General features: G+C 33.2%; 1 protein-coding gene across 3 annotated transcripts in view; it reads right to left on the bottom strand.

Moving 5' to 3' along the window:
- LOC130817890 (DNA-directed RNA polymerase III subunit 1) overlaps positions 1-23647 on the bottom strand; it is a 28641-nt gene extending 4994 nt beyond the window's left edge. For all 3 annotated transcript variants that reach the window (XR_009043889.1, XR_009043888.1, XM_057683854.1), the window contains exons 1-22: positions 23396-23647; positions 22478-22574; positions 22237-22366; positions 19495-19647; positions 17667-17832; positions 15986-16131; positions 15684-15796; positions 15169-15268; positions 13183-13398; positions 12949-13097; positions 12720-12861; positions 12495-12635; positions 11661-11849; positions 9365-9584; positions 8100-8193; positions 7262-7496; positions 6636-6827; positions 4976-5074; positions 2318-2521; positions 2057-2230; positions 713-860; positions 420-571 (exon numbers count right to left, since the gene is read on the bottom strand). Coding sequence is in view for 1 of the 3 variants with exons in the window: in XM_057683854.1 (XP_057539837.1) it covers positions 420-571; positions 713-860; positions 2057-2230; positions 2318-2521; positions 4976-5074; positions 6636-6827; positions 7262-7496; positions 8100-8193; positions 9365-9584; positions 11661-11849; positions 12495-12635; positions 12720-12861; positions 12949-13097; positions 13183-13398; positions 15169-15268; positions 15684-15796; positions 15986-16131; positions 17667-17832; positions 19495-19647; positions 22237-22366; positions 22478-22554 (3240 nt within the window). In the remaining 2 variants the exon portion in view is untranslated. The remainder of the gene's footprint in view (positions 1-419; positions 572-712; positions 861-2056; positions 2231-2317; positions 2522-4975; positions 5075-6635; positions 6828-7261; positions 7497-8099; positions 8194-9364; positions 9585-11660; positions 11850-12494; positions 12636-12719; positions 12862-12948; positions 13098-13182; positions 13399-15168; positions 15269-15683; positions 15797-15985; positions 16132-17666; positions 17833-19494; positions 19648-22236; positions 22367-22477; positions 22575-23395) is intronic.
- Between the last annotated feature and the right edge of the window lie 442 nt (positions 23648-24089).

Genomic DNA, 24089 nt, shown 5'->3' with positions numbered 1-24089 from the left:
GAACAACCTCACATAAAAATACTAATTAACATTCCTATTTCTTATATCTTCCAAAAACCATTTTTCCAACTGTTTTCTTCGAATTGCTGTGTTAACTACATAATCAAATGTTTCTTTGCATTATTTTAATTAAATACCAAACATTAAGTAGCATACATTAACTTCATTAACTAATATTGACTTATCCCCTCCAAGAAAAAGGCCAACCCCTCCGCTCCTTTCCACAACTTATGCTCTCTGCATTAATTTCATTGAAGCATCAACCCCTAACTAGTGCCCATCCCCTTCCAGATTGTAACAACCATACTACTATCGCTCTCTGTCTGGCCTCAAACAGAATCAAGGAGATGATTTTCTACTAGGAAGCAAAATAGACATCTAATTCAAGTAAAGATTTTTAATTGAATATATTAACATACCTGATCCAACAATGTCTTCTCGATTTGACCTTTTATTGTTTGTGCAATATCCATACAATTATCATCGTCAAGTTTGGCCATAATGATTGGTGTACTTATCTTTTTGCTAGCATTAATGATTTCTTTGATACGAGGAACTCCAAGGGTAACATCTAAAAACAACGTTAAGGATTGAACAACTATGAAAAGACGAATACAGTTTCCACATTCTGTTGAATCCTCTTGATTGCCTAAATTACTATGCGATAGGGGTGGGAAGGAGGTATAGGGTAAAATTTTATAAACAAAGATACTCATGCTGGCAACCCCTGCAAAGTGAAAAGTCTTCAGAGTCATTTGCGTTCCAGGCTCTCCAATACTCTGAGCTCCAATTGCTCCAATAGCTGTTCCAGCTTCAATTTCTTTCAAACGAAGCCGAGAAATGCAAGCATCCAAAAACACCTTCACAAAACTCAACAAAGAAGTTTTAAGGTTTTTATACATCAGATGTACATCAACTGCATAATGTATGACTTAGTAATGGGGCAGATAAAACTAAAATAAGGTTTCAACTTCATAGCAACTAATTAAAGAGTTAGTATTCCACAATGGATAGTTTGTAATTTTTTACAAGTTCACTTTTACATAGTATAGCTATAAAATATACTTGAGAAGAAGAATAAACAGTCCATAGAATGGCAAGATTCCTTGTTAGCTTTTGAAAAATGGATCAGGACTAGCTGGCGAAACTTGAGCCGAAAATTGAGGGGAACGAAAATTTGCAATATAAATTCTGAATAAAAACTGAGGGGCAAGGTTTTGACCTATGACCTCTTTGTTGTTATAACACTAGCTTTATATGACACACCCAAATTGGTTGGGGTTTCAATCCTGAAACATATACAAAGAAAGAGAAAACAAGGAAGAGAGAGAAAAAAGAGAGACAGAGAGAATGTTGGAAGCAATGCAGTGTTGAAGCCCCTGCTGCTCCTATTATTATTCCTCTAAAATCAATACACAATCCACAAAATTACAATATGCCTATATATAGACATTCCTGCCTAGCCTTCTAATTACAAGACATAACATCTACTCATTATTATTAGCTACTGCTAACTACTACCAACCAATTAATCCAGCTGGCATACCCACATTTTGTCCTCCCCTTGTACTTGCCTCTTCATACGCCTTTGATATGTTTTCAATGCTACCTTCTGACCCACAGGCGTGACGCTTTACCACTAAGCTAACCATTTCTACTTGAATTTTTAGGTTTCATTAGGTATATATTACATATTTGGATCAACTAATATCATCTTGATTGAACGTTTTCCTCTTCAATACGTTCCAATTTAGTTCAAATACTTCATATTTGGATCAACTAATATTATAACATTTTATGTTCTAAAATCCGTTCATATTGAATTTTGAAGGAGTAGATTATTCATCTACATCACAGCTAAAAAAAAATTGCCAACTGTATTACATACTTCTAGTTATGCAATGCCTTGCACATAAAGCCATTCAGGCAAACTAAAATTTAGGGGAATTTTCAAAGAGAAAAACACCTATGAGAGCCACTACAATAAGTAATTTTCACACATCAAACATTTTATCCACTTATTCTTTGCCTAACTACATATAGTAGATATCAATACCTGAAGCTGCTGTTCAGAAATATAGCATTTTCTTTTAGATAAATTCTCAAAAAAATCAAATAACTTTTTCTTGAAGGCATCAGAGCAACCACCATAAGTTGAAAACCTCTTGTTTATAATTTCAGGTATCTCTAAAGGAGGTAGTTTCATATCTCTCCCTGCTGGGCAAGTAGCCTGCACAAAGAAACTTTTAAAATTACAAATTCCAGACCTAACAACCAACACTAACTTGAGAATCAGGAAAGACATAGCATATAATACCTCAATTTTGAAACGTAATCTCTCAAAGTCCACGGGAAATCCTTCTGCTCCTTCCATTTGCGCAGGATCCATGCCATCATCTCCATAAAAAAACTGAACAACAGTTCCATTAGAGTTTCTGACAGTCATGTCATAATGAACAACTAGATCCTCCAAGCATTTCATCAGTCGACGTGACATATAACCGGTGTCGGCCGTTTTCACCTACAGCAAACACCATCAATCTAATCAAAATACTTACTACATTATTTAACACAACGAAGTTCAAAACAGGTATGTTCTCTCTATCCCTTCCCCTTCTCAATTATTTTGTATCTTATCTCTCCCTTTTCACTTAATGACATTGGAGTGATGAAATGTTGTTGCCATTTGTTTCGTGTGAACTTTTTTAAAGAGGAGGAGCAAACTCATCAAAGGGGGAAACTAAGAGAAAGGGTATACATACTATAGAGAGTAAGGAACACATATAGCATAGTTCTTGAAATACAAGTACCTATAATTCACTTCTCTTATATAACAAAGCTATGATGATAATGGACTATAGTAAAAGACTCATTAAATCATGTGCATTTATTATTTATGTGAATTAGATGATGTTTTCTAACAAGAGTTAATCGGGAACAACCTACGTGCAGTGGCGGATCTAGGGTTTAGAGTCCCCTAGGGTACCAACGAATAGACGAAATTAGCTAGTGTGAGCAGTAGATAGCATCTTTGTGAAACAATCTCTTAAACCATGAAAAATCTTTAATAACAAGCAATTCCCTAGGAAAACAGAAAAGAGGGAGCTGGGGCCTGGAAGGAGTACTCAACCACACACTTGAGATTCATATTGATCAATCGAAAAATTCAACGATGGTGTTTTTTTATTCAGCTAACCTAATCTTGACTTCACCTAAAACATAGCATTCATAAAATGAATTAAAAAACACACTCAAATCTATCCACCCCAAACCAAGACTCGCGACTTTGGATTTGCAGTCTAGCTTCATAGTGATTCACGAGAGCTTCTAACCAAATACCTAAAAACATAATTTGCAACTCCCACTTCTAATTTCTAAAGAATCCACGCTCTTCTGTGAATCTGTGTACTTGGTGTGCTATTTAGTTCACATATCTTGAATGAACATCAGGTTCTAGGACACAATGGTTTCGCAATTCTAACTTCAATCAAATTTAAATGACATTATTATCAGATACCAAAAAACACTTAAATGCAATAAGAATCAAGATTAAGAATAAAGATCAGAACAACAAGATTGAATTAGATTAAGTTTAAGATTAAAGATTAGAATTTAAAGATATTAAGATTAAGAGTGAAAATACCTAAAAAAAATCAAAATTTTGAACATAAAGATTAAGATTAAGATTAGAACAAAAAAATTTTCCCCGGGGCACATACATAGATCCGCCCCTGCATACGTGGTATTTCTTATCAACTAACACAATTTTTTCTTGTGGAGTACATTTGTGCAATCATTACAATAGAAATGAAACTACGGAAGTGGTAGGATTTTCAGATTTTCCGACGTTAGTTTATATTGGTTCATGTAGTTGACCCGTATTGCGGGGATAAGGTTTTGAAATTATTATTGTTTGAAACAAAAACAAAATCTGTAGGACATAAAGCATAAAGTGTCTCGCTACACCAGCAGTAGAACATCCAAAATTACTTCACTTACTCTAGAAGAAAGGCCAAGGGCAGTAAAGGAAACACAGTGAAGTTATGGCACAGGTGAATACAGGGGTATTTTATCGGGACTCCAAAAGTAAAGATATAATTAAGTATTATTTACCCTTGGAGCTCATAAGTTCTGATTTGTTTTCAGGAGAGCAATTTTCAAAGAAGTTGGAAACAATGGCTGCAAGTTGGAAGACCCATACCTCGTCATGGAAGCTAATCAATGACGAGTACACTATGAAGGGAGATCCACCTCGTGGAAGGAGCCCAGTCTCACTATATTCCTAGTTTTATAGCAAAATAATAGCAATTTCCAAACTATATTCCTCAATTCCATTCTCTTAGGAGTCATAGCATCATATAGACTATTTCCAAACTACATTCCTATCCAAAAAGGAGAATGCTTTTACATTATCCCCACAAATAACATTTGTGAAACTTTGTATTTGGTATTCCCTTTGGAAAAGCCTTGAGATCAAAGAGGTGGTTCATGTCTTCAAAATGACTTCTCACATTGGTTTCTATCCAGACTTCCGCCAAGTGATCAGTAGTAAAGCTCATGATGAACAATTGGAACATATAAAAATGGAATCATTACCTTCTTCTAGTTGACAAGGATAGAACATAAGGTATTTGACCCTTTTATTAAGGGGAAGAGCATAAGTCCACATAACTATACTTTCTTCTTTTAGTTTGATCAATATTCTCTAAAATATGGTTTCATCAAACGCCTATTGTCCAAATAATAGCAATTTTATGAAATTGAAATCAAACAGCTATGTAGTACAGATGTAATAGGCAACAATTTTGGATACATAATAATAACTAAATACCATGCCTAGGAGTAGCCCAAGACAATTAAAAGGATTCGAAATTCAAATATAAAAAATCCAGTGCAAAAACAATAGGTGAAGAATAATGATATGCAAACTATATTGTAATTAAAACAGTATAGAAGCACTGTAGAGTAAACATACAGCTGTATCCACAAGGCCTTCTCGCCCTCCCATGGTATGGAAAAAGAACTCCGAAGCTGTTAAGCCGCTATAGAATGAATTAGCAACAAATCCTTTAGCCTGCAAAATATCAGATAATACATTTCTTACTCAGACAATCATTTTCCACTCTACTGCACCCTCTAATGCATATTATCTAACTACTAATGTAATCTTCTTCATTTATCAGTTATTTCAAGATATCATTTTTATATATAAATACAGCTTACTTGCAAAATGCCATTACTATATTCAAGTAAAGGGAGCAACACATACAAGTAAACTCATATACATACATATTTATGCCTGGTGCTTCTGACTAACAGTTCGAGAATTTACCACTACCTCTTCAGCAAAGAGAAAATGGAACTTGGGCGGTTTAGATCACACTTTCTCCCCATTCCAACTTTCCGAAACACGCAATTTAGTTTGGAATGATAATACTCCCTCTGTCCCATTTAGTTTGGCCCATTTGCAACTTGCACGAAGATTAAGGAGTTAGGTACAGTGGGTTAAAGTCGTGGAATATTTAGAAATATGAGAGAGAATATAGAGAGTAAAAGTGGTGGGGTCATTTCCAAAAATAGAAAATAGGCAAAATCATTGGGACGGGTTAAAATGAAAAATGGGCCAAATTTATCGGGACGGTGGGAGTTATCGCCACAATACATCTTGATATGAAAAATAATAAACTTTTTATATATATAAATAAATTATGCTCGTATTAAGAAGATAAAAAAATAAATTGCTAATCAATAAGACTAAAACATTTGTTCTTTACAAAGTACAAACTAGCAAAGTGCCCAAATCAAGATAAGCAACGCTCAACATGTGAACTCAAAGAATAAAAGGTGATTCTAATATTAGACAAAATCAATATTTCGCCAGAAAATAAGTTCAGTTTCTTGGACAAATGATTTAAAAGTATATGTATGGTCAACGTTGAATCCTAATAAGTGCCAAAGATATATAGTTCTTTAATTTCATATTATACAAAACGAAGATAAAATAGCTCATTAATTCATGTGAATATTTTATTGATGTGAAATTGCAAATAATGTTTTCTACAAAGGGTCAATCGGAAACAACTTTAATTAATCATAAGGGCAAGGGTGTGTGTATATCCAAAGCCCAAACCCTGCCTAGCTAGGAAACATAAAATGACATTGGGGTAATGGCATGTTAGTCAAATTTCAAATCAACTTTTCCTCTCTTATGGCTTTAACACAAGTTAACCAATTCAACAAATAATCTATGCTGCAAATGGCTCATATTTCGAAAAGTCCTCTTAGCTCCAAACACCACCTGAAACACTATCCCGAAACTGAACTGTTTCAGTTTCTCTATCCAAATAACGGAAAGATAAAGGGAAATCATTATTGCCATAATCAATTTCATCTCATATCGAAATGCACAGACAGACTACGTTGCCTAATTCTAGCTAAGTCACTTAGCCTAAGTGAAAATATAAGAAGCAAGAAACAAAGTAGAGGAGACAACAATAGAACTAAGAGAAACTATTTTACACACAGGTGTACCTCAAACTTAATAATGAATTCCAAACCATGCAAACAAAAAAATTATATTGCAAGTCGAATAAAGGACCAAAAGTTTTAAGGCGTAATAAAGGGCTGAAACATACTGATGGAGTCTTAGATTTTATAGGAAAATGTGGTAGACTACGATCATTGAAGCCATCTGGTGCTCTACGCCCTCCTACTGCTTGTTGACCAACACACGCAACCATTTGACTGATATTGATTGGGGAACCTTTCGAACCACATTGTGACATTATTAATGGGCCGTTCCTCCAGTGAAGCTCTTTCATGCAAACCTAAAAATATAAATAAACAGATAAATTTCATGGAATGGAAAAATTCAGCTATCAGAAAACAAGAAAAAGAAGGAATATTCATTGATCAACTCTTTCGTCCCGTAGGAAATATGATGTAAATAAAAAATAATTCAAGTGTTCAACATAATTATGGTTCGTAAAAGATGTATGGAGAAGGTGCAAGAAGAACTATTTAAAGGAAGTATGAAGGCGGTATTAGGCACGATTTTTTCTATGCTAATACCACAATTAAAGAAACTCTAAGAGGAGCAACAGTGTGAAAGCAGTCACATTAAGCACGATTCAGGGCAGCTGGTCAAGGCTGCATACATTCGACCTCCCTTACAAGGCTAGACAAGGGCCACTTAAGTGGCCTTGCGGTGATGTCATGTTTCGGTAGATTCTAGAAGAGGATAAGAATAAAGAGCCATTACCTTTCCAGCTATTTCACGAATTTCATTTAACTGTTGTGTAATTTTAGCTTCCAAAGTTTGGGCTGCATCACATCCTGGCATGAGAGTCAACTTCCCTTCGTTGAAGGATTTTATTAACCCATCACATGCTCTATAACCTTCATTTATTCTGAACTGTTTCTCTTCATTCAAGAGTTTACCGGGCTGGACATCATCAATGCCAATCGTAAACCCATGATTACCAATCCACCTAGCACTGCAGCAAAAACGCAAAAATGTTGGGAGTGTAACTAGTTTAAACCTCCACATCTCCGAAATATAGCACAACATTTTGTTGACCTTTCAATCAGTTAAAATGATGTTTGATAAAATTAGTTGTTGGTCGCTTATACTTTGCTATCCTCAATTATAAGTAAAATGAACAAGGTTGAGCACAAAAGGAAATTCATTTAGGTGAAATACCTTCAAAAATAATGAAGTTTGTTTAGAAAAGATAAGTTTTGCAAAATGATTTCATCAAAAAAGTTAAGCAAAAAAAGATCTGCAAAAGGTGGGTTTCACAAAAATTGTCGCAGCTACTCACTAGTTAGGTGTCTCCTAAGAGAAATATGATGAAAAGGGGATTTTTGTTGTGCGCCAAAACTAGCACAATAGATTTGGTTATATTCGTTGAGCAGAAAATTTAAGGGACAGTCGCTACAGTCCTTAAGCGTTGAATAAATAACTACTATTAAATGTATATGAACTGAAGATATTTTACTCTTAGCATATTATTCTTTTAGACTTATTGTTGTGAGCCTTGAGCAAAATTAATATGCACTGTCAACATTGTTGACCAAACCATCAAGAAAATATTTACCTTAGTTTTGCCACTCTATTCATGCAACTAGCAGCAGCATGTGGATCATAGTCTCGAACAAGAACAGAAAAAAGCCCAACTTTATTGCCATTCCCTGCATTTACCAAATGAAAATATCAAAAGTTTCCTAAACTCCTAATTGCAAACTAAAAATTTTCAATTCATACCTAAATTCAAAAATAACACTTGAGTCCAATCATTACACTTTTTGTTTTTCTTTTCACCACGATTGCACTTTTGCTGAAGGAAGTTCCAATTACTATCTTATTTATTATATCAGTTTTAAAATTTAATCAAGGGATCAAAAATCCAGAGTAATGCGGAGATTGATGAAGATGTAATTCATCGAATTCACGTTGCAGGCTTAAATGGAGAGCAGCCACTGGGGTGCTATGTGATAGTTTCTGACTAATTCAAAAGGTAAATTCTATCGAGTTGCAATTTGACCAGCACAATGTTGGCTAATTAAGAAGATAGATGAACATGAGATGGATGTAGCGAAGATGCAAATGTTAACATGGATGTGTGGGCACACCGGGATGGATAAAATTAGGAACCATGTTTTGAAAGAAAGTCTAGGGGTTGCACCAATATCTGCAAAGATGTGCGAAAGTAGATTGGGATGATTTTAACATGTACAAAGGAAGTCCACCGACGTACATGTGAAAAGGGTGGAAGGCATCACGAATGATGGAAAGAGTAGTCGCGATAGGCCAAAGAAAATGTGGGAAGAGCAAATTAAAAATGACATGAGCAAGTTAACCTCTTTGAGGACTTGACTAAAGATAAACTAGGTGAAGACGTCAACATTATGTGTCCTAGACCTTGAATAGTCACCTATGCCTACATCTATGTCACCTATATTGTATTTGTGTACTATGCAATGAACATGTCTATGAGCATACCCAGTGATTATTCTCTACTCTTTTACAGATCTAAAAATATGGCTTGTTTCATAAGTCTGAACTCTGAAGATCAGGCAACATCAAGATTTTTGTACGTTTGTCACACATGATATAACTTGAGTATGGTTGAACAAATTTATGATCAAGAATTGCATGTCATACTTTGTAGAAAACTAAATAGGCAAAGATATATTTTCTTGGGTATTTAGGTTCATTGGATCATTTTCAATAATAACCCCCTTGACTACAACTTTTTACTAACAGAAAGACATAAACATCCTGCAGGCATATTTCCCTTGAAAAAAAATACTGCAACAAAATAAATAAAAGCATGATTGCAAGAAAATACTAAAAGCTGACCTAAGGTAGCTTTTCCAAGTTGACCAGATATTAGTTCACTATTACGGAAGTAAACAAAACCGTCATTAGGACACATGGTATCCTCCCTACAAGTCGTCTTCCTGTCGTCAGGTTTGCAGTATATCTTCTCTTTCACCATAAGATTCACGAAGACTCTCAGTTGTCTACCTGGACGTATGAGAACATTAAATAATTGTTTACCCGTCCAGAGCTGGATAGGCTGCAGCAAAGCAAAGACATTTGAATCAGTGAGGAAAATCAGAAAGTACCTCTTTAAAGAAGAGTCACCATGATTTAAAACCAAAAAAAACACAAAAGGAGAGGCCCCATCAATGCTCAATTAAAATAAAACCAATAACTAATATTAAAATTTTGACTTCTTTGCTATCCTCCCCCCCCCCCCCCCCCCCCCCCCCACACACACACACACACACAATAAACATTCTTGATCTCAGATACACACACCCAGCATTAACAACCTGCAGATCTTTTAAAACAATATTCTATTATTTTTCCAATATCTACAGGAAAGCTCAAGTAAGCTCCAGAGTCAAGTCTCACATGCCAGGTTCATACTAAGTCACCCCAACTATTGTTTTAGACATGCATAGTTAATCCTCCACATAGGAGGTTGTGGTTAAGAAATTCGTATGCCTGTCTGCATGCACAATCTTTTATAACTCGGTACAAAAATATCCACGTGGTTAGTTTCTTGATTAGGCCACCCACACCTCACAATCCAAGATCTCAAGGAAAGTCAAAGCTTGTTGTGTGGAGAGATATTTTTGGTGATAAATACCATCTATATATCTTTCTTAGGAAGATACATGGGTCTTGCAGAGAAGCACAAGATAATTCTTAAATAGGTAGCCTGTGCACTTAAGGCTATACAGAGCACAAATAGTTGAATAATTTGGTTTGCACTTATTTAGCACTACTCTAAAGAGGTATCACTAGGGTGGTTCTTCACAGTATAAAATGTGTGTTTGGCTTGTTATTTTTAAACCTCAATTCCAGGATTCCTTGTGTAATAATTAAGTGTTCTCCAATTAAAAAACATTTATGACGCATTGTTAAAAGGATGTTGTTAGGCCTTTAGTTTTCATGGTTTTCTTTTCTTTCTGATGTTAATATGATATAGAGCTGCCAACCCCATAAGGCATCTGAAAGGTCATCTCCTTCCAAGTGTATATCATTTTTGATAAAGAAATATTTTTTAAAATTGAAGAAACAAAGTCATACATCCATGTGATGATGAATCCCAAAAGCAGATAGAATACCTACAATATCACATTCCAATGACTACAATATCACATTTCAATTACTTCTACATAGATCATTTAAAGAGCAAGTTAAAATAACCCATGCGCCATAGCCCAAAGTGACGCCAAAAAAACATTTTTTCCCACAACAACTCCACCGATAGAAAACGATCAATAAAAGTTCTATTTCTCTTTAACCATATAGACATAGAATGGAAAAAGAGAACATCACCCACACCATTAGAAGATCACTATCCATCTATGAGTAAATGTCTCTCTTAGAAAGGGATTGGTGTTTAAGGGCAGAAATAGTGGTACTTCAAAAAATTTCTTTTAAAGAAAAATGGAAATGAAGTGAAATCAACATGCGCTCACAGTCCTGAATGATTCAGCCTTGAAAAATGTATTGGACTCCAAAATCTAGTAATAATTAGACTAATTCGACAAAAGGACCCTGACATTTTATTGTTTTTCTACAGAATTATCCTACTTCACTGGCTAACCGTTAAATTTATCCTCCCATCAATACTTTCTAGTCTCCTTGGAAAATTAAGACTTCATGTTTATTATATTAAAGTTACTTATAATCCAGCTGCAAATTTGAACAAAGCTTATCTACCATTACAACATAATAAATACCAAAAGATACCCATCGCAAATTAGGTCGGCAAACGTCAGCTGAATTAAAATTGAAGTCCTAAAAACATTGACAAACTAATTAAAATTCATAAATGAAACATAAAATATCTCGAATTTTTCTTGATCAACACATGAAACCCTTGAGACATAAACGTATTGATGATCGAAAACGAAACATGTATTTCTTCCAAGAAAAACAAGTTTTGTTTTCTAATAAGCAACACAAGTGAATAACAATTGAAGAAAAAAACATCTCAATCATTTGCTATTGTATGCTATATCTATTTTCTGAAGACCAAAATAACAGAAGTACAGAACTATAAGTATAGCTTAGTTAAAACACAATTATTCTAAGCAATAGTAAAAAGATGAAGCATAATTTTAGTCATACAGACCTTAACTATTGCTGGATCTGGCAAATCTATGATGTCCATTCCGTCTCCCATGTAAGAACACATCAGACAAAATGTTGTACGATCGTAAAATGTATCCTTCCTGGTAATTAGAAAAGCAGATGTCAAGAAATCCTGGGTGGACGCGACCAAAATAGCTCCATTTTTCGGCGTGCATAGATTGTTTTGAACCTACAATGAGTACAGAAAACACTATTGGCTGTTGAAAAACAAAAAAGCGATCACCAAATCAAACATCATGCTGGAGCAACTAAACTGCTCGCATCCTAGATATGAAAAATAAACGTTAAGGTAATCATTGGTTAAGCTAACAATGAGGACTGATTCCCCCTCCAAACTATCCTTAGATGTTACCTATATGACATATTCATTATAAACCGTGGAAAGGTAATGATTCAAATATCAGGATTAACTGAGAACAAGTGTTAAAAGTAAAATTAGAATCACAACATCATAAAGTTAGCATCACAACATTGTCAGGTCTGAATAAGAATTTCATCGAGCCCATCTTTCTTTCTTACTCCTCTTCTTAGCCTTTCATAAATCATAGCAACAGCTCTTCTAGCAGGTGGTGAGGACATATTTAGTATTCTCTAAGTGAGTGGACATATTTTTTATCCATTCATATTTATCTATGTATCCTGTCTAGTTGTACGTTTTTAATTTCCATACTTTTATTGGAAAGATCCACAATGCAGATATTTGCAATGGAAATTCCAATTATCTGCACCTCAAAAATAGATCCAGTGGCACAAAAAGTTGCATGATTTTTGCTCGATTGAGGCAAAGAAAAAAATTACAATAAGATATAAGTACCCCCATCAACAGTAATGCCTCTGTTCGCGCCTCTTCTGTCTGTGGAACATGCATATTCATCTCATCACCATCAAAATCAGCATTGTACGGGTTGCAAACAGATTCATTGAATCTCAAAGTTCTCCAAGGCATTATTCTAGCCTACAAGCAGGCATATATAAGTCAATTTAGCTTGAGTGACCTAAATGCAAACTGAAAAAAAATATGTTGAAAATATGTTGTCACCCTGTGGCACATAATAGACATGCGGTGCAAACTTGGTTGCCTGTTAAAAAGAACAACATCACCATCAACAAGGTGACGATGAACTATGCAGCCATTCTTCAAGTCTTCAGCAATCCGTTTTCTAATAGAAAATGATAAGTCTCTGCAAGAGGAAAGAGGAATAACCAATATTCATCTAATGAATCTCGAAAATTTAATAATTTGTATGGCATCAAGAACAGTTACTCACTTCTTGTCACCGTTGGTCTCTACAACAAACCTTGCACCTGGATACTTCTTTGGCCCATTACGCACACATTGCTTCAACCTTTCTTTATTATGATCATTGACACATTCAGGATAGGTTAAGATAGATGCCATTAACAGTGGAACTGCAACCTGCAAATGAAGTAGTTTCCTAAATCCAGAAATAAAAGATAAACTGTAAGGATTAAGCTCGCTTTAAACTAGTAACGTTTAGAACCTCTGTGATTTTCAAATTTGGATCAGGTGATATCACAGTTCTTCCAGTGAACTCAACACGCTTTCCAGACAGATTTCCACGAAAGCGTCCCTGTTTCCCCTTCAAACGTTGAACAAATCCACTCAATGGCTTAGTAGGTTGTTGGGCTTGTAAAGCAACACGTACATCACTGTTTATGTATTGAGCCACTTCAACTTGAAGGTAATCCCAGTCATCCTAAAAGGAACAAGTATAATAACTATTAAATGCCAACACCTACTTCTATGCTTAAACAAATATCTAACACCTCTATTTTTTAAATGAAAAAATGATTCTTAACAACTTGAACCTTAAGTGTACTTAATACAAAAACAACAACAACAACAACAACAACAACAACAACAACAACAACAAAAACAAAAACAAAAACAACAACAACAACAACAACAACAACAACAACAACAATAACAACAATAACAATAATAATAATAATAATAATAATAATAATAATAATAATAATAATAATAATAATAATAATATGCTTAAACAAAGTTTGTTGAGAGTCTACATCAATACAAATCTACCAAAATCCCACATGATATCTTCAATTTCAAGCCTATAATGGGAAAATATGATTAAAATTCAACCCCAAAAAGCAAAATGTTTCATCCATAAAAGATGGAGGCTTCTTTTCTTTGATCCTAACCAAAAAAATATATGTGTAGGTGCTTTAATATAAAAAAGAATAGTGGCCTCAAATGCAGTAGAACCTGTTTGAACAGAACAGGGTTGAGGATAGCTTAAAATTACGATTCACATTAAAAAAGAAATCAAGAATACTAATGGGCATGACGTATAACTCTCATAAAAGAGTACATAATTACATATATGTCCACTTTATATCTCGAACCAAGACCTTTGGCTGTGAGTAATAATAATTCTTCTAATACACTTTAACCAACCACTCTTAAAATCATAAGAATTAAGAACTAAAAAGAGAAAACTATATCGAAAGTACAAAAGGCAACAACTTATGAACAAGGAGAAATTGATAGTGTATGTTTTGTCTTTTGTACAATATATGCACGATGAACTGGTTGCCAACTTATGCATATATAGAAGTGAGCTAGACACAATATCAGAAACAATTCTATATAAAGAGAGTAATTCTGCATTCGAAAGACAGGAGTCTCTACTCTTGCACACCCAAAAAACAGCAAGTAAAAATGCAATCCTCAAACAGTCCTGCAAACAGATCTGCCTTCGAACTCATGAAGAGCATGTAGTGGATCCAAGTGTTACTTCAAGCCCACTCCAGAGTAATTCCAAGCCAGCCATACGTTACACATACAACCGGAGGAACAGAAATCAGATTACTTAATCAGTTGCTTCTAGAATGCAATAATTCAGTTACACAAGTGGGCAAAGTTTGTCATACCAGCTGGAAGGTTGTTTTACATTCTGTTATGCATAGGGGACTTTTGGGAATTACATATTCTAGTAGATTCTACTCATGTATAAAAGGGGGGAATGGGTGGCTGATCTCATTCATGCTTGTATTCACAATTGTGTATTTACACACTAGGGAGCTACTGAACCGCTCGAAGAGTTCAGGATGGGTACACTGCTCATATAGATAAACAATACAACAAGCATTCCTTCCTTTCATCTTCTTCTATTCTGTCTCTAATCTCTTCTATTTCTGCTATATTATGTCCTTCCGCTGTGTATAATCTGATCACAGAAGTTATATAAACATGACATATTCAATGAATTTGATGGAAAACTAGGATTATACTATAGCTACTAAATGATTATAGTTTGTTTGTCAATTCTGCAAGTAAGAGAACTTCATATACAAAGAATTTCTCATGTTACTTTCTTTAAAGAATTAGCCTCAAAATTAGAATGTACATCCTGAATGAGCAAACATATTGGTCAGTCAAGAAACTGAAATACCTAGGTATAATAAATGAATGAACTAGAACATATTTTCACGTATCTTACCAATATTTTAAATGAGCTAATTGGTTCTTGCAGACCCTGAAGAAGGCAAGCATTTGCTTGTATGATTCTCTTTAACCTCTCTGTGATGTCATTTTCATTGCTGAAAGCACCATGAAAGAAGAGGTAATATCATCAAAACTGAAAAGTTGATGAAGTGCAAGTATCCTAATACCTATTGCAAATTGATAGTGTATGTTTTGTCTAACTTATTAGTATATTTTCTGCACAAAACAATTTCAGATAAATTTGGAAAAATTTATTTTAGTACTAATAAGTACAATGCAGCAGTGATAGGTTCAGATAAAAATAGTATGCTGATTTCAGTGCCTAAGCATACTACACTTATTTTAAGAAATATAATTTAAAATATGTTCATTTTGGTACTCATAAGCTCTAACTTCAGATAAGTTTAGCATTATTAAGTTAGATATAATAGACCCCAATTCTTTTTGGAAAAAACAGAAAAAAGTAACTAGAGACAAGCAACAGCGCTTGCAGATAAGTCGAGACCAGACCTTTGAATTCCACCATCAACAAAAACAGAAGGACGCAGGGACAAAGGAGGAACACACAAGTTGGTAATTACAAGTTTTTCAGGTCTATCATTCAGATAGAGTAGCTCGCAATCCTGCAAGATGATAAATATTTAATTAAAAAACTAATAGAAGTTTTAATATTTTTTCCTTAAGCAATTTATGAAAATTTTCATTCGGCTACAGGTGCATAATTTTTCACACCCTACAGAACAATTGTGCAGAACCACACTCTAGTGATCATTAAGAATATGGTTTGTAAAATTCATAGCATAAATATTCACCTGATCCAGCATTTGCTTAAATAATAACAATGCATCATGAGGATTTATAAAGGAAAGAGTGGAGCCTCCACTTTCTTCATCATTTTTATTCTGCCTCGGACGATTATGAACAATTTGCAATGCAGTTTTACCCTTTTTCACCTTTCCTGAAACACAACATCAGCTGCTTATTGTCAACAGAAATGCCATGAGAAAGTAACTAAAACCTGACCAACAATACTTGGACTACATGTAGAGATTGATAATATATAATAACCTTTACTTGCAAAATTTGTAGGCTTTTATAAAACACACCACACCATTATGTATGTGGCAGTAGAAGTTGTTACCTTAGGAGAGTTGGAAGTTTAATTGTGTCAACAAAGTTTGTTTTGTATTTTTATTTTTTAAAAATTAAAATATATACATAAACTTAATTTAATCATAGAAACATATGAAAATTGTTAGTAGGTAGCCTTTTAAAAAAATGTAATTAAGAAGATAGTTATTGACAAAAAATTGTTCTAAGGCATTTCTGACAAAGTACATCTTTACAGGTAGTATTTGAAAAATAAAATTCATTTTAAAATTGTGTATTTGAAATAAATGAGATATTAATACAAAATATTATTGTCTAATAATAAGATTAATAGCTTTTCCTAACTAGAAACAGAAAACGAAAAATAAAAGTTTGAGAACCCTAAATAGTTGCACAGCTCAAAATGACATCACAGTCACATTTGAGAAAAAGCACTATATGCGATACTTACATTCAAAACGATTCACAACGAAGCATGCTTGAACTAAGGAAATAAAGTCAAACTAAAAGATTAAGGTGCTTAAAGGTGGAAACAAGGGACTAAAGTTATTGTGAAGGAAAAAAAAAGATCTTCATGTAAGAGAATAAAGAGAGGAAAAATTAACCCATCACCCCCTAGGCCCTAGTGTAACTAGTTTACCCCCCCCATCTCATACACAATAAAAATCACTTCATCCCCTTTTTAACAACCAAAGTCCCCTTGTTTCCACCTCTAACAACCTAAATTTCCTAATTTGACTTTATTTACCCATTAAATATTTACCCCCACCCCAAACATAACTTGGCAATTCATTACTTACCCTACTTGGTAAATTTTATAATTTGGCAATTCATAACTTATAATCCTCATGGAGAGACAAAAGCAATACGCGACACATCTCCTTATGTGTAGTGAAGTAGTCACACCATCTAAACACTTGCAATAAGGGGTCTGAAATAGAAAATCTCCACCAACCATGTAAATATGACACCAATCTCATATTTGGTGTAGGTAATCTCATGTAGGAATTCTGGTGCTAGTAGCGCATATTATGGTCCCGTAAAATATTAAAGTAATAGGGCATTATAAAGAAGCCTAGTTAACCGATAGACCAATTTAAATAATTCCACAACATTCTAACCTGGTTCTAAAGAAAACCAACCATTTTCCTTAAATTTTGGATTGTAGAATTTATGCAACGCTTCTTCACTACAAGTACAAAACAAACTCAACAAAGAGGAAGTCGGGTGTTGAGGCATTAAGTCGCTTTTCTCTCTTTATATTGCCACTTGATAATATTGATTCAATCTCTAAGGGTTTTTAATTTACTAATTTAGTCGTAGCCGCCACCAACAAAAGGCAACTACTTGCATGTGCAGGTAAACTAGAAATGAAGATATTACCATTCAAGTATCCACATCTCAAGCACAGCACTTCAGCTCTAGAGGTACACTTCTTCACGATCCTTTTCCTTAGCTCAGTTTTTTGCAGTGAATCAAGCTTGGGGTTTCTCATCTTCTTCAAAGTCTCTTTACATTCTTTTTCTGGTAGCAGGATATGTGAGCAAGACTGACAGGAGACAATAAGAATATAAGTTTAGAAGACCAAATAACCCAAATTTTCAACAATGTTACGAAAGACAAGCAAATAATACACATTTAGAGATGTTCTTATAAAGCATGCATCTTAATTAACCAACCACTAGGCATGCACAATACAAAAAAGCACAAACAAGGCTAAAAAGAGCTTAGCTTATGATCTTTCTGATACATTTTTTGAGCCTTGCATCACAAAATGTGGAACAATCATGAAGAAATAGTGACATACATATTAGGCGAAAATTATCATGCAGGGTTAACCAAGACATAATTATATATGCTTATCAATTTTAGGCACCATGATGCTACCTTCTTGTATGTCATAATACCTCATTTCACACTTATCTTTCTTCTGTATGAAATTTATTAAACGTGAGGTCTATGTGAATTGGACTCCGGTAAGGGAATCAAATATAGGTGTGGAACCTAGTGTCCCATACGAAAATTTTAAAATTCTAAGATACGCAAACACCGTACTATTATTGGATACGGGTCATACGGCAAAATAATTTAAAAGGAACGCCAAGCATTCCCAGAATCTGAGGCATTTGCAGGTTAAGCTTGGGTAAATTTATTGATTAATTTATTAGAGATGAATTTTTAAGGATAAAGATAATTCATTAGTGAGCCCCACATTATATTATTTTAGTATTGATTGTTGAAAGTATTATTATTAATAGTAGTAGTAGTACTTCCATTATAACAAAAAAAAATAAAAATTAAAAAAATAAAAATAAAAAACTTACTTTTAGTAAAGAAGAAGTAAAAAGTAAAGAAAAATTAAAAGTAGAGTAAAAAGTAAAAAAAAAAAAAAGAAAAAGAAAAAAAAAATTGGTACCAACTTCATGATACAAATTCCAGACTTATAGCATGAACAAGCCTTAATACTAATACTTAAAGAGTATTTTAACTATTTATGGGAAACAATCACTAGTACCAACGTTATAATACAAATTCAGATGAATTCCAATAAAAACACAATTATCCCAAAAAGCACTAATGACGTATTACCCTAACTCGCCCATTCTCAGTATTTTTCCCTTCATCTTCTTCGCAAGTACTCCCTCCCTTCATCTTCTCCAAAACATTCAATGGCAAAAGTAAGAATGACAACTGGGTTTGCGAAACTATGTCGCACCCTTGTGCAATATGGCGTACCGAGCACGTATTCGACATCGGTATACGTGTTGGCCGTATCGAACAACGATGAGCCGACAAAAACAAAGAGTCCAAGTAACATAGCATGAGGTATATCATAATGCATAAAAATCAAAATAAAAACTGTCTATAAACAAGCTCCCATGCTAGAAGGGGAGTCATATGAATGCAACCTTATCTTTCCTACAATGAAACGCTATGTACAATTCTCCCTAATAATGGTAAAAAAAAAAAATCTAAAAACATCCAGATGTATTAATCTTATTTTGTAATGAGGAAAAACACACCATGTTGGCAATAGAATGGGAATTATTTTCCACAAAGCTAAATCGACAAGCTTCCTCATCATGATCCATTCAATACAAATAAAATATTCATAATAAAGCATAAAACATCAAGCCATAAGTAAAGCCATAAAAAGATAGTTGGTCATAAGTTTTGACAAAATTATCATACAAATAAACACGGCACACACCTTGCATATACACTTTAAAACATCTAGGATAGCACCAATGTAGCCAATGTTAAAAACAGGCAGTGCAAGAGTCAAACATCCATAATGGCCCGGACAATCTTCATACTTCGCATGACATGTTGCACAAAGACCACTACTTTTGTTTGGAGGCCCCTGTAGTCAAAGAAACCAATATAGAATATCAACTACAAAACTAAAAATAAAAATATGTTGCATCTCAAAAAAATTCAACAAATGAAAAAAGAAACAGTGGAATTGCATTACCACAAGTCTCAATTAAACAGATTTCTTCCAAAGTACCAATCCATGACAATCAAACCTCAATTATCAGTTTCATTTCACAAGCTCCATAAAGTATTATCATAGGCCAAATTGATCAGGTAGACATGAACCAGATGAAACATAAATTCTCTTCTACTTCTCCCACAATATTGATTCAAAAAATACTTATAAAATGGTGAAAAGGTAGAGCATGACTGGGTTAAACATGAGCAACCGTGAAAAAACTAGCATCAATTAACACAAGGAGCGACTACTTTTTAAAAGCATGAGCAGCAATAATGTCAGATTTAGCAACAGAAAAGGAAAGAAAGCAAAAAAAAGCACAAAGCCATTTGATTTATCATGTGTAAAAACAATATTTATAAATGTTCATCCCAAAATTTTGACAAGGGCTTGTTTTGTATCAATTTTGTTTTTCGGTTTTTTATATCTAAAAACACAAAACCTAGCTCTCTTTTAGGTTTCCGTTTTTTCAAGATAGTTTTTATTTTTTCGACACCAATTGTCATACATAATAATTGAACACTATTTTTAAAATTTATCAATCTTGCAACATTAGAAATAGATTTGAGATAGGTCTAAGATTTTACATAAATTCATCCATTTTATGTATCAAACTCAAACCTATATTCTAGGATTAAAATTTTAAACCCAAAGTTAATTCGCCATATATGATAGGTGAAGGGTCAACATAGGTTTTAGCCTTATTTTTTACTCTACTAATTTTACATTTTGAGTCTGAAATGAGAGTATGTTTTACCCAAAGTTTAGATTTATTTGTTTAATAATTTGCGAAAAACAGCCTTAAAGTTTAGCACTTTTGCAAATTACAAACTCAATGTTAATTTTTGCAAATTATAGCCAACAAAGTATCAAAGTCTACAGCGTTCAGATCAAATCACAGATTTCCAACAATGTTGGCGGTCAAAAATTAAAGTTATGTGGTCGGAATTCTATAATTTTTTAATTAATCACCATTGGTATTAAAACATCAGTTAGAAAAAAATTACATAGAAATGGTAATGATTAAATTCCAAATCAACATAATTAGTACATTGCAAAACACTGAAGGATCATGCAAAAAATATAACAAGTAGAGATTTAATAACATATTGAGTAAAAGAAATAACAAAAAAGGCTTTTGAACTAAAAAGCAAAGTAATAAATTGCAAGTCAAAATGAAAGGTGCCTACAAATCAAGAAGTCTTCACCAAAAAAACAATTTTTGAAAGTTGTTGAGAAAATTTATCTTTTCTTTTTAATTAAAACTTCAATATTAATTTTCTTAAACGCTACTTAGTTTTAAACTGCTACATAAAGGCTATAACTATCAACGTTTTGAAATAGTTGTAAAGGCTATAATTTGAAGGCTACATTGTTAATGTTAACTAATAAGAATTGCAAAAAACTTTCCTTGAACGTGAAGATTAGAACTATTTGTCACGAGACTCCTTTTTATACCTCCAATCATTGAGCATGATAGTCCAAGCTCATTCTAAAAAGGACTAAAATGCTCTAGATAAATGAAAAATGTTCTAGAAAAGTGTAAAACATGCTGGAAGCTCATACTTTTGTCTAGAATGTTTTTGAAAAGTCTAGAACACTCTAGAAATATCATGAAAATACTAGTAGGGCCTAAAATGTTCTAAGAGAAACTAGATCATTTTAGTGAAGTCTTGTACGTATTAGAATTGTGTAGAAGTATTTTGAACATTCTAGAATTGAACATGCGACTTATTTAGAACCTTCTAGAGTACTTAAGAGTAGTATAAATACCCTAAGAAGATAGCTCATTTAAAACACAACACAAGAAGCCTTGTAACATTCTCATACGTAATCAAAGTCATATTCATACATACTTTTCAAGCTCACTTTATTAACTTACTACCTAATTATAAGTTTGGGTCTATTAAGGGTTCGAAAATCTAAATCGAGTATGGGATAAGTCTAATACAATCTTAAAATGATTATGTTTTATAATCTTAAAGTAATCAATAACCTAAAAGTGACCACTCATCATCTCAAAATAATCACTTACAATCTTAAAGTGACCAATTATAAACATAAAATAATCAGTTATAAGTTTGATGTGAACCGTTGTTTGAAAGTCTTAAATTATCCACTTATAACCTTAAATTAAAGTGATCACTTAGAAAAATAAGTTGATTGTATGGCTTATCTCATCGTGAAACAGTCTCATACAACACTTAATGAATATGTTTTGGTTTATTTTCTGTTAAAAAATAAAATAAAATAAAATAAACTATACCAAACCATACTTAATTTTTCAATTTATATATAACTCAAGTTAAACATGAGCAGCAATGTAAGAATTATTGAATCAGCATCATAAACACAAACAACAACCATTTCAATAACAAAGACAACAACAATGCAAAATAAAAAGAAATTCACAAAAAACATAAGAATTAAAAAAAAAATTTTAAAAAGGATGATTACCATTTTAGGGTCCAAAAGACCATTAGCTATAGGTTTCTTTTGAACATCGTAATAAACTCCTTTAAAAATTTCAACTTCAGAAACTTTGCTGATTTCTGATGCCGAAAACATAGAAAAATTTATGCTTTCACTGCAAAAATTACACCCAATAACAACAAAATGTTATAAGCATTAAAATTAACCGAAAGAGTATCAATTAATTATCATCAAATTTGTAAATTAAAAAGGAGAAAATAGATACATTCGACGAGGCTCATTATCCTCAATATACGGCTGCTTGGTGAATTGAATATTGTTATGCGATCGCAGCATCATCATCAAAAAAAATTGAAGCACAACTGCAGCAATAACAATTATAAAAAAAGATAAAGGTTATTCAAATAAAAATTTAAGTTTTAACTCAACGTTTTCAATTAAACCAAATTCAGAATTTCATCAATTCGATTCAATGATGAGCCCTAACATGCTGTAAACTTAGTCACATTTTGAAATTGCAAAACAAAAAATATTCAATGGTAGAACACTAAATAATAGACAATGCCAAATAAAAATACAAAGAAAGGAGACTAACATATATATATATATTACACTAAAACGTATAAAAATTAAAATTAAAATGAACCATTCAAGTAAATTTAGCCAAATTGCTCTATATCATGAACTAGGGTTAGAATCTAGAAGCAATTAAGCCATAAAATGAGATTAAAAATTGGCATGAAGAACAAAGAGAAATAAAAATACATCAGAAATAAAAACATTCTTGAAAGAATCACCACCTTTGGTAATTGAAGAAAGAAAAGGATTAAAAATAGGCCTTTGATCCCAGAACAAAAGAAAATGTTTGTACTGCCAAAATATCTATTGGGTAATAATAAAAATGCATAAGTAACAGTTACTTGCCATAGAAGCTCATCAAAATTCTGTCTCCTCTTAACTTCTTCACGTTTCACATTACCATTTAATTTTCAAAATAAACAAACACATTAACATTAACAAATATTCAATCATTCAACTAAGATAAACAAAAAAAAATTAACAAATAACATTCTAACAAAATTTAAGATCAAGATTAAGATTAAATATTAGAATATCAAGATTAAGAATTTAAAATGTAGATTAAGATTAAAGATTAGAACATAAAGATTAAGAGTGAAAATACCTTAAAAATCAAAATTCTGATTTTTAGAGTCTTTGTTTTGTGAATTGTGAGGCGGCAGAGACACAGGTGAACACACAGCCGGACAAGCGGCAGGGTCTGGGGAAGGCGGTGGCAGTGGCAGTGGCAGTGGCAGTGGCTGGGGCCGGCGGCAGGGGTGTTCTGTAGGTGTGGCGGCAGTTTTTTTTAGGGAGGAGGGAGAAGTTATTGAAAATTCTGATTTTGAGAAAGAGTGAGTGAAAGTGTTTAGGTAAATTACGTTATTTTGGAGAGCGGTAATTCCAAGTATAAGATTGGGATAAACTTATGTCCCAAAACTTTCATACGTCCAAGTCTAGGCTCGGGTAAGTCGCTGTTACTAACAGCGACTTTTAGCTTTTTTTATTTTTGTTTTTAAATTTAAAAACTAAACTAGTCGTTGTTAATTAGAAAAATAGCCGTTAGAATGTGAAAATAGCCGTTGTAATGTTGTTGTATAAATAGGTCCATCATTTCTTATACTTCATTTTATCCATTCTAGATCATTCTTATTCTTTTCCATCAATTGTTAAAGTTAACATAAGGTATTTTGTTAGTTTTATTATTGTAAATGTAAACATTATTTTTGAAAGTTCACTAACGTTAATATATTATATGTATTATGTAGATGTCAAAGGAGCATTGTATTGAAGAGCTTTGTGATTGTGGTTATGAAGTT

Source organism: Amaranthus tricolor, chromosome 1 (assembly GCF_026212465.1).
Source record: "Amaranthus tricolor cultivar Red isolate AtriRed21 chromosome 1, ASM2621246v1, whole genome shotgun sequence".
NCBI classification, from domain to species: Eukaryota; Viridiplantae; Streptophyta; class Magnoliopsida; order Caryophyllales; family Amaranthaceae; genus Amaranthus; species Amaranthus tricolor.
This window is presented reverse-complemented; position numbering and strand designations above follow the sequence as displayed.